The 16,056-nt window shown below is 45.5% G+C and overlaps 1 protein-coding gene across 1 annotated transcript in view; it reads left to right on the forward strand.

Annotated features, from left to right (window-relative positions):
• Positions 1-16,056, forward strand: part of LOC124234382 (Down syndrome cell adhesion molecule-like) — a 684,040-nt gene that overhangs the window by 543,467 nt on the left and 124,517 nt on the right. Inside the window, exons 13-16 of the mRNA XM_046651745.1 lie at positions 1,350-1,546; positions 2,584-2,680; positions 3,232-3,360; positions 9,850-10,017. Coding sequence (XP_046507701.1) covers positions 1,350-1,546; positions 2,584-2,680; positions 3,232-3,360; positions 9,850-10,017 — 591 coding nt within the window. The remainder of the gene's footprint in view (positions 1-1,349; positions 1,547-2,583; positions 2,681-3,231; positions 3,361-9,849; positions 10,018-16,056) is intronic.

Consider the following 16,056-nt stretch of genomic DNA (forward strand, 5'->3'; position numbering starts at 1 on the left):
GAGTGTATATCTGGCAATTCTAGCATCTGAAGTCCTTGGGGGATGACTCTCAAATATGGTGAATTATGGTGAATTATTGGTGACTCTCAGTTATGGTGGATTGTTTTCTCATGTCTTTGATATTTTTTATTGTAAGCTCATGTTCAGCAAGTGTTTAACTGGGAGAATTCCAGTGGCCTGGATGGAGAGGACACCCTCCTAGAATGTGCTTGTGTTTGCTTTTGCTGAGTTTCTCAGGCCTATCACCAGACTAGGATCACCATCCTATTCATCCTTTAGCATGAATTCCAGACCTATGTAGAGTCAGAGCAGCTACAGATTCTCAGAGGAGGAGACACTTTGTTCTTCATTCATAGCACAAGCCAAGGTGGTTTGCATCTCCCTTCACCATCATGGATTTTTATTTTTATTTTTATTTTGGTTATATACTTGCTCTGAAGATAGAGCCCTTTGAGGAGCCTGGCTTTGGCAGTCTCACCTTTGACTCCCTACCTCTCAAGTGGTTAAAGCATCAGCAGCAGCATCCCTCTGGCCTTTCAACATCCACTTTTGTTTCTGGCTCCTGGGATTTCTCTCACTTTCTCATGAGCTTAGTATGCATTTTAAAAGATGCTTATTTTATGCTATCCAGCATTTCTAGGTGGTTCAGGGATTGGGAGTAGGGTCTTATGTCACCCAGCATATTGCCAAGAATGGAAGTCTATAGATTAATTTTGATGCAGGGGAGAGGGAACTTGAGAAGTTTCACAAATAATGGTTTCTGTTTTCTTAGTGAATTGGGGGTGAGATTCCCGGCTGTAAGTTATGGGAGAAGGGTAACTCTGAGGTCTCCAAGTAACTACAAAAGTTTGTAACAACCATGGGAGGTGGGGATGTCTAGAAGTAATTTCAAGGATTGGTCAGCGGCAACTGGTCAGGGTTCCATCTATGTTGATGAATAAGGGTTCATAGTTCTACAGCTGAAAGTAATAGTTAGAAACGTAGATGATTGCAGAAGGAGGAGCATGATTCTGAGTGGAAACCTCCTTTCCAGTCTAATCAGCAAGTAAAATCATCTTCCTACGGGTTCTAGGGGACATGGGCCATGCTCCATGGCCCACGTCTGCTCTCCACGGGAATGGAAGAGTAACAGCCTCTGAATATGAAACCTTCTGCTTAAGGCTCATTGAGTCACGTTTCATTTTTCTGCCACTCTCCCTCTGTTTTGTTCACGATTCTTGCTCAGCAGTTTCATAAATAAGGTTTATTTCAAAGGAACGTCTCTTTAAGCGTGATTTAGCTAAATGTCGCAGTGGGGAAAATCAGGAACCTGCTTTGATAAATAAGTTGTGTCCCCCTTGGGTTTTCAGTTCCTGCGATGATTACATCCTACCCAAACACGACCCTGGCCACTCAGGGTCAAAAGAAGGAAATGAGTTGCACGGCCCATGGGGAGAAACCCATCATAGTCCGCTGGGAGAAAGAGGACCGGATCATTAACCCCGAAATGGCCCGTTATCTTGTGTCCACCAAGGAAGTGGGAGAGGAGGTGATTTCGACTCTGCAGGTAAAAGCGGGACAAACATGACAGATGGACTCCAACTTCGTTGGCAGAATAAGCCTGTCCTCTCCCATACATGGGTGCACGTGGGTGATAAACCCCAAATAATCTTCTGGAACTTATGTATGAAGCACCATTTCTCTCCCCCTTCATACAGTGAGATTACTAAGTAGCCTGCAAAAATAGTGCTTTAGCGTAAGTGTTATTAAGAGTAAAATTATTATGAACACAGCAGGGAACCCAACTGGAATAAAAACTATAAGAAATAGAGTCTTTTAATGACAGTTAATCCTGGAGAAGTGACAGCCTACGCTGTGCGCATGTTTTCACTTCCGTAAAAAGAAAAATTGGTCAGGCCTTGGGACAAAATACATTTTAATGAAAAATATTTTACTTCTTGAGAAAAATCCCATGCAAAAAAAATTCTGCTCTTTATCTAGGATCACAAAAACTAGAATAAGGATTATAGTCTCCCATAATTTTTAGCACTATTGGTAGTGAGTGAGTGATGCTTTTAGTGTGGGGGATAAATGATGCTGCAGCACAGGCATGAAAAAAGAAAAGCCCTGTGTTTGAAACACTGGTATTGATTCACTCACAGGGTCCAATGCTGGAATTCTTCTTGAGCAGACTCTAATGAGGGTCCTGTGAGACCAAGCCTTTACTGCAGTATTATAGATCTGTTTCTTTAGGCGGGCTTGCTTTGGATGCTTTGAAAATCTACTATGAGGAAAAAAAAAAAAGGATATGTGGAGGATATATCAACCTGACCGTGAAATCCCACATAAATTGCACATCCAACTTAACGAGCTGGCAGCTACAATGATAATGTACATTGCACCTGTCCGTCTGCACATTTACAGTTGCCCTGAGATAATTTGCTTCCAGAATTGTGTGTGTGTTTGCGAGTGTGTATGTGTGTAGACGCTGGGGGTGGGAGGATGGTGAAAGAATGGAGAGATTTTTACAGGCAAAAACCCTTTTAGTGGTTCTCTTGCTCCATGCTGTGGGATAAGATGGATTTCTTTCTGCTTTACACATAGATTTTGCCAACTGTTAGAGAAGATTCTGGCTTCTTCTCCTGTCATGCGATCAATTCTTATGGGGAGGATCGTGGAATAATTCAGCTCACGGTGCAAGGTAGGAAGGAGGCAGCAAAGCGGGAAAAACAGGGCTTTTTTAGGACAGCAGGTGTCTGCCCAGGCTTGGGCATCTGTGTGGGCATCTCTAGCTCACTTTGCTGCATAACACTTCCTAATTCTTGGAAAATTTTGAATATGTACAATGCTCGTGCTAAAGCAGTATTTTTCAGTGCCTGAGATTATTTCAAGGTGCAGCCCCAAAAGACAGGGAACAAAGTCCTTCTGGGTCTGGGTCACAACCTTAGGAATCTTGATACTAGATGATCCAAATTAAAAGGGAAGTTTAATGTTTGGGGCCAAGATATTGAGTGACATTAAAATCCATCCAGGTTTGGCCAAGCTCTGCAAGTGCTATGAAAATGGGCAGTTTTGGAAAAGCGGCATTTTTCCTTCCTAAAACGTGACGAAGAAAAAAATGTCTGCGAGTAAAAAGCCGCTGCCGATGCCGAGGGCTGACACAGCTTGTGTGAGCCACGCTCAGCACTTCCACTGGCTTCTCATGTCCCAGCCGCGTTTGAACTAATGCCGGGTTTTCTGTTGATTGCACAGAGCCCCCAGACCCTCCCGAAATTGAGATCAAAGATGTGAAAGCTCGCACGATTACCCTCAGGTGGACGATGGGCTTTGATGGGAACAGCCCCATCACGGGCTACGATATCGAATGCAAAAATAAATCAGGTAAGGCCTTTATTTCCTCCAGCCTCATCTCCACTTCAAAGAGTCCTTTTATTTTTCTCCTTCCTTATTCATTTACCTGTAAGAGTAAACCTGGACCCGCAGACACTCAGAGGGGGCTCTCTTTCCTAGTTCCTTTCTTCTCTGGCACGACGTCCACCCACGCTTCCTCTGGTGGAGTGGTGTTTTGTGTCGAGATGCACTTCATCGGTTCCTTTCTCCGAGCCAGCAGACCTCAGTCTTGCTTCCTGAGGGCCAATTTGGCATTCTTGCCCCCGATCAGCATGTGGGCGACAGCGGACAGGACCCGGCCACTGTCATTATTTTCCCTCCCTCTCCCGCTTCTCTTTACTTCCCTTGGGTCGCATCCCTGAGCCTCAGCTGTGTTCAGTGTCTGTAGGGTGGGCTGTGCGGTGGGGTTTTGTGCTGAGAAAAGAGAGCCGCTCCTTGCTGAGACAGGGCGCTGACGGCAAGGACCACTCATGACCGCATCCCGGAGCCCTCCTGCATGTCCTCTGGGCCAGCTCGGCCAGCTCGGCCGGGAGCCCGTGAGTAAAACCGACCCAGTTGCCAGGATAGAACAGTTGTGTTTATTTAGTCTCTAACATACTGTCTTAAAGTGACAATGCAAACACCCTTTTGAGCTTGATGCTCCACCAGGCGGAGGGTCAGATACCATCGATGTGGCTTCTGGTCAGGACTTTTACCACATCTTGTAAAACAGACAAGGAATTAGAGCGCCATCTGCATGTGAAGGTTAAAATGATTCCCAGAGGCCACACAAATGGCCTTAGTTTTCACTTTCTGGGCACCGTGCGTTACTTGAGATTACACTGTTGTTACCGATTCAGTATCTTTTGAGCTGATGCCCTAGGAAAACATTGAGGCAGCCTGAGAGGCAGGTCAGGAGTGAGGAAAGGTGTCAGTGAGAACAGGGAAGGGACAGAACGAGAAAATGGTGTGAGGTGGGACTATGAAGGAGCTGTAAGGAACTGCTAAGGAGAGCGATACGTGAAGATTAAAAAGAAACTGCACCAAACCAAGAAGAGTGGTTTTAGAAAGGGTATTTGAGACTTGGGCTAAGCAGCTGGATCAGAAATGCACATAGAAAAGATGCAATGGCTCAGCTCATTCGCCCAGAGTCCCAACTAGAGACCTGGAAGTGAGGTGATGCACACACAGGGCCCACGGGAGCCTCTTGAGAGGAGCATGGTGGCTGCCAGTCATACTGTTCCCAGGCAGTGTGACAGAGCCAGCACAGGCTGAGTGCAGGGAGAGGGCGAAGTGACCAGGTGAATGAGCTGAGGATAGTGCTGACCCAAACAGGGATCTTCCAGCAACTATGACAGAGGGGCTTCCCCGGGGCCAAAGGGAAGAGAAGAGGCCTTGTCCTTGGTCAAAGACGTAAGATCAGGATGGAGCCAAAGAACAAGAAGTTCTGAGATGCAGGTCTTTAGAGAGAGGAAATGCTTCTTAGGTGAGGCAGGCACGTTCCAGCACAGAACAGCCTGGAAACTGATGGTGGCAATGAGAACTCGGGAGAAACGCGGCATAGGAACAATCGACAGAGTCCCCAGAGGGAGGGACAGGCCCTGCCAGTTTCTCTGGCTGAGCCCTAACCACAAGACCACAGGATCTTGATGCTGGTGCCCAGGTAACCCCTCAGGGGAACAGCTCAGTGCCTCCCTGTAATCAGGGGTATCGGTCATTTCCAGGTGCTGGTGATGATCCAGACATTCCACAAGGGTGTTGGGGTCCAGCCTGTCCTGGCTCTGCTGCTGGCCCTGTCTCTTACCAGCTGAACACTTCTCTGGTTGCCTCCCCTAGCCATTCTCCTCTGTAAAATGGGATACCACAGCATCTCCCTGTGACAAGGGTCCCTTAAAGGCCACAGACTGCCCCCTCTGGCCAGAAGGCCCTCCCTTCCCTGGACCACACTGTTGCTATGGTTACTCACGCCTTCTCCTTAGACTCTTCTTGTTACTTCCACAGGGACGCATCCCTGGTCCATAGGTGAGGCCAGGCCTCCCTCTCATGTGCTCCTACACAACCATCTCCTTTCTTTCCTGGTGGCTGCGATCGCATCCTTATCTCTGTGATTATTTTGTTGCATTTTGTTTTGTTTTTCAACTTTATCAAGATTTTCTTTTATAAAGCATCTGGATTTTGAGCCAAGTTAGAAAATCTCTTCCCTACACTCAGCTATAAAATAATTCACCCCATTTTCTTCTAGTCCTTGTATGGCTTCTTCCTCTTTCTTTTCAAAATTTAGCTCTCTAATCCACTTGGAGTTCATTTTTGTGTTCGCTGGGAGATATGCACCTAGTTTTATCTTTTCAAAGTGGGTATCCAGTAGCCCCAACATCATTTATTAAGATTTCCACCTGTGCCCGGTGATTTGAGAAGCCACCTCTATCATAAACTGCCTTTCCATATGGACTTCAGTCTCTTTCTGGATTTTTTTTTCTATTTTATCGAGTAATCTTTCTATTAATGCACCAGTGCTGCTCTGTTCTAATCACAGAGGCTTTATATTTTACTATCTGGTATTGCTAGTTCCCTCTTGTCATTTTACTTTTTAATGTTTCCTTAGTTTTACAAACTTTAGGGTCAACATGTCTAGCTCCATAAAAACATTTTTCTTATTTTCGTTGAGACAGCATTAAATTTGTTATTAGCTTAGGGAGAATGGACCTTTCTGTGATGTTGCTGTGAGTTGAATTCTGTCCACCAAAAAGCTATGTTGAAGTTCCAACCCCTGGAACCACAGAAAGTGACCTCATTTGGGAATTTGGGGAATAGAGTCATGGCAGCTATGGTTATTGATCAACATGTCACCGCACCAGACTGGAAGCTTCTTGGGGGTCCCTGTGCCCACCGGTCTAGCTCTGGCCAGTCCGTTTCTCCAGCACCCAGCTCAGCACCTAACATGTGGTGGGCACTCAACAGATATTTGTTGAATTCTTTCTAAGAATGGAATGCATTTAAAACCCTTGACTCACTGGCTGGCACATAAGAAACATCTAATAAGTGGCAGCTTTTAGTGTCACTCAAGCATGCATGGAAATGCTTATATATCAAAGGCCTCTAAAACCGCGGGTGTTTGTGAAACTATTGTCCCCTTTTCAGAATCCTCAGTATCTCCCAACTTGCCCATAAGTTTTCCAAAGGCGGGAACTCTGACGTTGTGTGTCCCTGGATCCCCAGTGCCTAGCACAGTGCTGCCATGTAGAGTCATCAATAAATATTCAATTTAGTAACTTTAAATTACATTTGTTGCATTTAATTTACTTGAAATCAGATAAAGCAGTCTGTCCAAACATCAGAGTCACCCGGAGAACGAAGCTTTTGAAAAGCACAGGTTTCTGGGCACCATTCTTCAGGGATTCAGTAGGTCTTAAAGTGCAGTTGTCAAAAAGCTCCAGGGTGTTTCGAAGGGGCTCACAGATTTGGGGACTGCAGAAGTCACATTTGTAAAATGCCTTGCGAAGTACTGAGTGAACAGATGCTACTCCACAAGCATGAGTTCTCTTTGCTGGTTTTTCTCTGCCTGCTGCCTCGACTTCCACCACAATCCCATTGTCTGGGCTACTGAACTCTCTTCTCTGGGATGCTGAACGCCGTGGACTGCACCAGGCAGATTGCTTTTCCCTCTGACTTCCAATTGGGTCTGCCCAATGCAGGCATAGAGAATCATTCAGACAAGGATCCTGGCAGAGTCTGCACTCTCTGTGAGCAGCTTCAGTTGGGGGCCCCTCTTCTGAGATTCCAGTCCTGTCTGGACTCCAGCAACACTGTCCTTTCCCTTTGGCCCTCCTGGCCCTGAGAGGGAGCAGCTCCCCACTCTTGCTAGATCCTGAGAGCCTCAGCATCTCCTGTAAATTCCTTTAGCCCAGCCCATGCTTTGGTAAATCATCCCATTGTAAACAATCTTCCAGTGTGACACATAAACCCTCCTTGGAGCTGCATTTGCCCTCTGCATCCAGAGACCACCATGCACTTCCTCCACTGGGCAAAGAGACCTGTCATTAAGCCCCAAAACAATTTCATTCCTCTCCCTTCCTCTTCACGTCCTCACCCACACACACCCCATTCATGCTTGCCTCCTTCAGCTCTTGGATTTCCAAGCATGCGTTTCTGGTTGTGACTTACTCTTCAGAAGTTTCTTTATTTTGTCCATGGTATGTTCTTCCTGGTTATGTTTGTATTTCAATTTGCAGTCTCATCCTCCCAAGCATCAGGATCTCTCTGTGATTGTTTTTAACACCCGGCGTTGTATTCTCCAGCACACTTTGTTAATAATTCATGACCTGCCTGTTTGCACGCGTCTGAGATCAGAAGCAGCACTTTTACTCCCTTTCTCGACTCTTTTCTCCTGGGTAGTCACCTCCCCGTATTTATTCCGCCTTTGATGCCATCTCATTTCCCAGAATGCGTTTGGGGATTTAACTAGACTCTCTTCTCCTTCTCCATTCAGTTATTTTTAAATCCTTCAGGATAACACATTCTCTCTCATCTTCTTGACCTTTAGCTAAAAATCCATCTTGTGTTGTTTTGAACCTTATTCGAATAGTCATCCTCATCGACATCATCTTTTTCTTTCAATGTATAATCATTGCAAGGAAGAAGCTGAAAACACAGCCCCTTCTCCAAGGACCTTACGTTTCTTGCGCAAGACTCCCGCCTTGGTTACTCCCCCGCAGGCTATTCATATGACTCGACTGGCGGGAGAAAGAAGTGGCCGGTAGACATTACTTTGCCTTTTCAGGCTTTCAGCTACCTCCCAGACACATCCTCGGTGAAGATGCCTATGTCTTCATGACCTTGTCAGTTCTGGAAACATCCACACTGCTCTGGGCGGAGCCATCAACACTGCTAGTGTCTGCTTCCTCCTGGGGCTAGTTAGCGACTTTCTCTGCATCTTACAATGCCTGAGCTTCCTCTCTATTGTCCTAAACATCTTCTCCAGAAGGCCTGGCTTTCTCTTCATGGGACAAAGCTCGTATTTATGTGTTATTCCATTGGTATTATATTCCCTCCCCTCATTTGTCCTCCACTGAACCACATTCGTCTTCTCTGCCACAGTTTGATTTTTTTTGCAGCATCTTCTCTTTCTATGTCCTGTTCTTCCACCTTCAATCTTCTTGACTCAAAGGGTACTTTTTCTTTTAGCTGGAATATTCGTTGTCAGTTTCTATTATTCTCCATTCCCTTATAAGTTAGAGCATTCAAAGGCAATCTCAGAGCCACATATTTTTTCTACAATCCAGCAAATCTCTTGCATTTACGGTTACTTTGGAGCAGAGCAGCCCTCTAAACTTCCATAGTCATCATCAATATGGAAAGGGCAGTGGGGCCATTCCCGGGACTCAAAGGTCTGCATATTTTCCATTTATTTATTTATCTATGAAACATGCACTTATTATTTGTTATATTGCTATGTGCCCATCACTGTGCGAGCACTGGGGATACAGCACTGAACGTGGCAGGCATTGTCTCTGTCCTCATGGGGCTTAGAACCCAGCAGGGAACACAGAATCTCAATGCACTTCTCACAAGTGTGATGAGCACCACTCGAGGGGACATGGGGAGTGAGGGTCTATGTAAGCATCCTCTGTCCACTGTCCCAGGGGGGTCTTTGTTCTTCCACAACCAACACCATTTCCTGACCACCTGCCCCAAATTGGCACCTGCCCAAATTCTTTCTGAAAAAAGAACCATTTACTGACATTCTCATCATTGGTTGAAGCTCTAAAATCAACAGACATAAGTTGTCATATATTCAATGATAACTCTTTATACAAGGCCTGTCCTCTTATTAAAATTAGCAGTGGTTGAAACGTAATGCCTACAATAAAGGATTTGAGGCTAAATGATTCCAAAAATTAGAACTGAGAAATACATTTAGTAAGCAGTGTTTATGCTGGAGATTGAGATTAGTTTTTATGTATTTCATTTTTACCATTCTCTTTTTGGAGAAGAAAGGATCTGACGTGGTCTCTAAGGTTTTGCTGGTTTTCAAATATCCTTTAGAACCAGAGGTTTTTTTTTTTTTTTTTTCTTTTGAGTGGAGAAGTGTCCAGACCATAATTCCTTTTATTATCTTGTACAATGAGTGCCTAGATGTGGCCGTTTTCCATTTCCCTGGCATGAGCTATCGCCACTTGCAGCTTCCGTGATCTCCATTGGGAGACCTGTGGTGTCCCCTCAGACGCTCCTCCCAGAACTCAGCTGCCCGCAGCCTTTGTCCCCCTCGCTCAGCACGGATAGTGTGTGTGATGTCGTGCCCCCTCTGATGGCCACACAGCCAGAACACTGGGAGCATTGCATTGAGAATTCACTTTGAGTTGTAACTTTTCTCTCCTTCCTTCTTTCCTTTTTTTTTTTTTTTTTTTGGTTTTTTGTTTTTGATTCCTACTTGTGAACTTTCAAAGACAGAGGGAAAAAACTCACGTCTCTATCTCTTCTTTTTTGAAAAACAAAACCCAAAAGACTCCTGGGATTCTGCTCAGAGAACCAAAGATGTTTCCCCTCAGCTGAACTCGGCCACCATCATTGATATCCACCCTTCCTCCACCTACAGCATCCGCATGTACGCCAAGAACCGGATTGGCAAGAGTGAGCCCAGCAACGAGCTGTCCATCACCGCGGATGAAGCAGGTACGTCTGACTGGGCGGAGGCCCACGCCAGGAGCCCAGAGCTGGCTCTCAGGGCTCAGATGGTTAATGCAGAATCAGGCCCTTGTCCACGCCTGGTGGGGGCCTGTGATGAGTGCTCTCCGTAGCTCCACGGCCTGTCAAAACCACAGACAGTGCTCTGCTTCCTACTTTGAAGGCACCGCTCTTCAAATAGGACTTAGTTCAAGGTTCTCATATCCAAGCATTAAAAGAAAGACGTAGGAGACTAACACTGGTGAGATTTAAAGAACCCTGCTGTTTTTACAATTCCTTTCTTCGGATGCCTGGAATCCGGGCTGACAGGAGAACCATGAGTGCATGTCTTGGCTGAGACCCTGTGCAGTCCAGGGGTAGGAGGAATGCTTAAGTAAGAAAAAACAAGAACATTGTCTGTGTGAAGAGTCAGGGGGATGGTGGTGCACGTTATTTTACAACCTAGAAATGTCAATGTCTCTATAATAAACTTTATTGTTCTTTTGCCTATTACAAAGTATTTCATACTCCATGTTGAAAATTTAGAAGATAGAGATAAGCATTTCGAAGAAGGCAAAACAGCTTCCATAATCCTACCACCTATGGCTACCTATGAACACATTGACATCCCCTGCTACATCATTCATCACGCGCACACATGCGCACGCGTGCAGGTGCACACACAGGTACACACATCCTTCAACACTGTGGTCCACTCATCGTTACAAGGGGTGACATTAAGCAGTTTGTAGGGGACTGAACAATGAGACAGTGGCAATGACTGCCGAGTGTCAGCCCACCTCCTGGCAGGAGAGGAGGAAGCAAGCTGCCTTTGGGCTTCTCTGGGGAAGGAGAGGTAAAAACCCAAGGCCTGGCTCATCTCTTGGGGGGAAAAGAGTGTCTAGCCCCAAACCTAGTTTTTCTTTTCCTGCCTGAAATCAGAGCTAATCAGCTACAAGCTACTACTGCGAGGAAGTTAGAAGCTTAGTCTCAGATCCCTGGTTCTGCATCACCAGAGTTAAGGCGATGACCCCCAAATGAGTAAGAGTTCATGGGAGGGTCATTTCATCTTTCAATTGGGGGATTAGATTATTCTTGACTTCTATCCCACCACCTCCTTCTCTGTTGCCCTCATTAATGACCTTCCAAATAGTCATTACTCCTCTACCCTCATGTACATCTCTTAAATACTTTCCTACAACTTATAATGGCACCTTTTACCATTTAATTAACAAATCTCATATTGTTAGGCTTGTTGATTATTTTCAATTTTCCATTATTATAAACACCACTGTGATGAACATCCTTGTGGTATATCTCGTGCGATTTCCACGATTATTTTCTTAGGTTAAATTCCAAGAAGCAGGATTGTGGGATCAAAGCAAATGCCAAAATGTAACTCTTTTGGTATGCATTATCAATATTCTCCTCAAGGAAATGGGTTAAAATTTACATTTAAATGGGTTAAAATTCTTCCTGAACTGAGGGTGAGTTCTCATTTCTCCACACTGGACACGTCAGTTCTTGAAAATTGTTTTCATGGGTGGGTGTTAGGGTAGCTTTATGCTTCTGTGTCTGAGGGGAGGCATTTCTAATACTTGGATACTCTGCATGGTTTCTGACCACAGAATGGATGTGATGATGCTCTTCTCCTCCTTACCACAAACACATTGGATAATCGAAAAGAAAAATGCCAAGCTCTGAAAGCCCTTTACATTGCTCACAAATAAGTGGGAAATAACTGTTAATGTGCTCTTGCAAAAGTGGAATCTTATTTCAATACTTATTTTAGCAACCCACTAACTTCCTGGCATTTCATTATGCTGGATATTTAGGGAGAATCAGCTGCCCCCAAAGTGTAATCTTTCTGTGCTCAACTTTCTCCTTCCTCTTAACTCCTTTTCTGACTCTGCCCCATCTCGACAACTTTCTCCAGGTAGCTATATCTTTCCGGTGGTGCATTTTGCAGCTGCTTTCCTGATGCCCATTATGAATGCTGCCGTGGTTGCCTTTTATTTCATTTCCTCTGTGACCTCCGCTGCAGCTGCAGTTGCCATGGCAGCGTTTCTCTCCCCAGCCAGGAGGCCAGGTGATCAGCCACTCCCGGTCACCAGTCACGGGTCTGCAGTACAGCTTCCTGGCATCTCTGCAGACAGATGGATGCAGAAGCCACCTTCTGGGCTCCCGGGGATGGCCTTCTGGATTTTACCCCGGTGCTGGCTGCTGGCAGCCCAGCACAGCCTCTCTCATTTTCTGTTCAGACAAACTAAGAGAAAATGCTAGAAAAGAAACAAGGTGGAGCAAAGTAAAGCTCCAAGACCAAATCTGTGCTTGTCTTGGCACATAGGTTTGCGTGACCAAAATCAAAAAGTTGTTTTCCCATGTGTGACTCACGTAGAACAGAGGGTGAGTCTCCTGACCAAAGATATACTCAGAATTGCTGCTGCCTCTTTCTTTGGCAGGGATCCCCAAAGGCACATCTTTTAGGAGCTGTAGCCATCTTGAGATGAACTTTCCCCTCCTCATTGCCCCTTTTCCCTAACAAAAAAGAGCTAATCTTTCAAGCAATGAGAATCCTCAGATGGAAGCTTCTAGAAGCTGCAGACATAATCATTTTTATGGTAATATAGTGCCCAAATCTCAGGCCCCTAAAGACACCTCTCAATATCCACCTGGCTGAGGAAATAGGATTGTGAGGTGGTTAGGTCTGCGTCTCCCTGACTCTACTGCTTTGAAGATATGCTTGACTTCCTGTTGACCTTGCCTGTCCCCCGTCCTCTGCGTGCATGTTACATCCCCATCTGGAAGGCCCTCCAAGTCTCCTTTTCTGTACTCTTCCTCAAAAAGCAGGTCAAGGTTGTCCTCCAGTGCAATACCTTTTCCAGGCTCCCTGGATGGCATCAGTGCCTCCTCCCCCAGCACTAAGTAGGAATCTTTCTGACAATAGCTTTGGGCCATGAGGTCATTTCTCCACGGAGTTATGTACTACTCATGTTTCTACCCCTCATGTATGTCTAGCACATGGGAGATTGCACGCCTTACAAGATCGTCTTTGAATAGGTGTAACAATGAGCAATGTGTATGTGTGAGAGAGAGGTGACAAAATATTTACACTGAAAGTTCAAAGGGGCTCATAAATAAAGAAAAGCACAGAAAGGCGAAAGGGCAGGGATGGAAGGTGGAGGCAGGAAGAAGATGGGAGAAAGAAGACCCACCCATCAAAGCTCCAACTAGGACCACAGGAAGCCTCTGAGCTGGCAGCCTGAGATTCCCGCCCTCCCCTGTCCTGATGGGGTGGAGCAGGTCCAGGTGATAAATGCAGACCACAGCAGAGCAGGCCTGTGGATGTGTTTGCTTTGGGTCTTCCTATTGCCATGCAAATCTTTTGGATTAGGTGTCAATTTTTTAAATCTGGTAATATCAGATCAAAATCTAAATTTTGAGTGCCTCCTTGGCAACAAAGAGCTGGAACATATACAGTGGTTCCCCTTTAGGCTGGCCATGCAGCCCCAATTAACCGTCATGCCACCCTTCTTTCCTTTAAGAGGTCGGCAACTTACAGCCCATGGACCAAATCCCACTTATAACCTTCAAGCTAAGAATAGGTTTTGCATTTTAAAAAGAAGAATATGTAACAGAGATTTCATGTGGCCCTCAAAGCCTAAATATTTCTTATTTGGCCCTTTATAGAAAAAGTTTACAGATGCCTAATTTAGGTCTTGCCATGGTGGGAATTTGGGTTTTGGATTCCTGTTGTATCATCCATTGCAAAGCTTAGTGAGGAAGGAATTGCTACCATTTACATAGCCTTTCTGCCTCATGCTGGAAAATAACATCGTTCCAACTCCACAACACTGAGTTTATTTTCATGTGAAAGTGCTCAAATGCATTATCATTTACTTTAATACACTTGACCTCAGGAACCCACGAAGCAGAGATCACAGTTTTTAACACACTTTTCCGGACTCCCCTTAGCAACCCTTCACCCCTCAAAGAGGAGAAGTCAAGAGAGTAAGTGGAGACACTGTCAAGAGTTAACCAGATCAGCTCCTAATGGAACAGAAGTGCGTTGACTTGCCAGGTTTCCTTGATACCAGTCAGCACGTCACTTCCACAGCTGACCCTCACCCAAGACCAAGTTCTCCATTAACAGCTGTACCCTGAAGGTCATGTGTCATTTAGTGCCTGTGACCAAGTTTGGGGTGGCTGATCCCTTCATCATTGTCATTATGAATCTGTCCATAGAATGGGGAAGTTCAATTACGTGGGAGCTCCCTGAAAAACTACTGGATTTTCATAGACGTATCAGAGAATGGAAGGTCAGGATTATGGAAGGGTCACCACATGGAGTCGTTGGAGCTCCACTGGACCCGGCACTGAGTTAATGGTCCTTGCATCATCTTTCATCACATCCAGAGTAACAGCTTTGATCTAGAAGAAGAGTTTCCTGTGTGCTGAGCTGGAGGCTGAGGGGGGAGGATATCATGGGGGATAGAGAATAAAAGGCATCAACATGTAACAATAGACATGTGAATAGTGGTGCACAAGAGGGCCCGGTATGGCATCAATTGTGTTCTTCAAGGACAGAGTCAAATGCACAGGGTCTGCCTGCCGAGAAGAACCAGGTGTGCCCTACCCGTGAGCCTCTAGCAATCTGCTCTCGTACTTGTTTTTCTCCAGCTTCCATTTAGAGACTTTGAAAATTAAACCTACATAAATCACTGGTCTCCTTGCAGTTCCTCATTCATGTCCAGTATACTCAAGCCAGCTATCTTGGAATGTTCTGGAATTGTTCTGAAATGGTTTGGAATGTTCTTCCCCTTCCTCCCAAACCCTTTGAAATCTGCTTAGATATCATCATCTCCGTGAGTCCCACCCTGACCCTCTGTTTAAAGTTTAACCCACTGCCTGCTCTGGCATGCTTGGTCATCTCCCTCCCTTAACACTCTGCTTTTCAAAAATAGCTTCTATCACCATCAACGCACCATATAATTTACTGAGTTATTTATTTTATGATCTATTCTTGGTCCCTCCCACAAGGCAGGAATAGTTGTCTGTCTTGCTTGCTGCCGTATCCCAGACACTTAGTGTTTGACACATAATAGATGCTAAATAAATAGTTTAATGAATAAGCTATTTATTTGACAAAATAGCTATTAAATAAATTCAGCTTTCCCCATCTAGGCATCAACTGTTCTTGGTTTGGTTCTGATTTTTACTGAACACCGTCTTGGTCTCCTTTTCCAGCAAAGAACGTTCCTCTCACCCATGCTGCGTCTACCGGGCATGAACATGTGGTTGTGGAACCATGCAGTTGCCCCTCAGTCTATTTTTTACCTGTTTTTGTACCCCAGTTCTTGCCTAGTTTAGCACCTGGAACGCAGCAGGCCCTCGGTAAGGAATACTGAGGAATAAGGAAACCAGAGATAGAAATTTGGGAGTGATCCCCACTGGGGTGGTTCAGCCTGGCTCTATAAGGGATTAAGTCCAAGACTCTGGGTGAAGCCAGGAGATTGATCTATGGAGGAGAGAATATTCTCTGAGCAAAGGGGAATGCCGAGACTCGAGTCTTGGTGTTCACTGATCGGAAGCGAGAGAGAGGACCATCCGTTGAGAGCAACAAAGGAGCTGTCAGGGAAACAGGCAGCAGGAGAGGAGCCAGCCCAGGAGGAAGGGATGTAGAGCCAGCCCTGGGTGACCGGGACGAGAAACAAGAGCAGAGCTGTGGGTTTGGCAATTAGGAAGGGTCTGGCATCACTGTAGTTTGAGCCAAACAGCATTAGTCAAAGTTGCCTTGCCTAGGGGGCCGGCCCCATGGCCAAGTGGTTAAGTTTACACTCTCTGCTTCGGCGGCCCAGGGTTCAGATCCTGGATGCAGACATGGCACCACTCATCAGGCCATGCTGAGGCGGCATCCCACATGGCAACCAGAGGCACTCACGACTAGAATATACAACTATGTACTAGGGGACTTTGAGGAGAAGAAAAAAGAAAAAGATTGACAACAGATGTTAGCGCAGGTGCCAATCTTTAAAAAAAAAAGTTGCC

This window comes from Equus quagga, unplaced genomic scaffold, assembly GCF_021613505.1.
Source record: "Equus quagga isolate Etosha38 unplaced genomic scaffold, UCLA_HA_Equagga_1.0 73442_RagTag, whole genome shotgun sequence".
In the NCBI taxonomy this organism is placed as follows: Eukaryota; Metazoa; Chordata; class Mammalia; order Perissodactyla; family Equidae; genus Equus; species Equus quagga.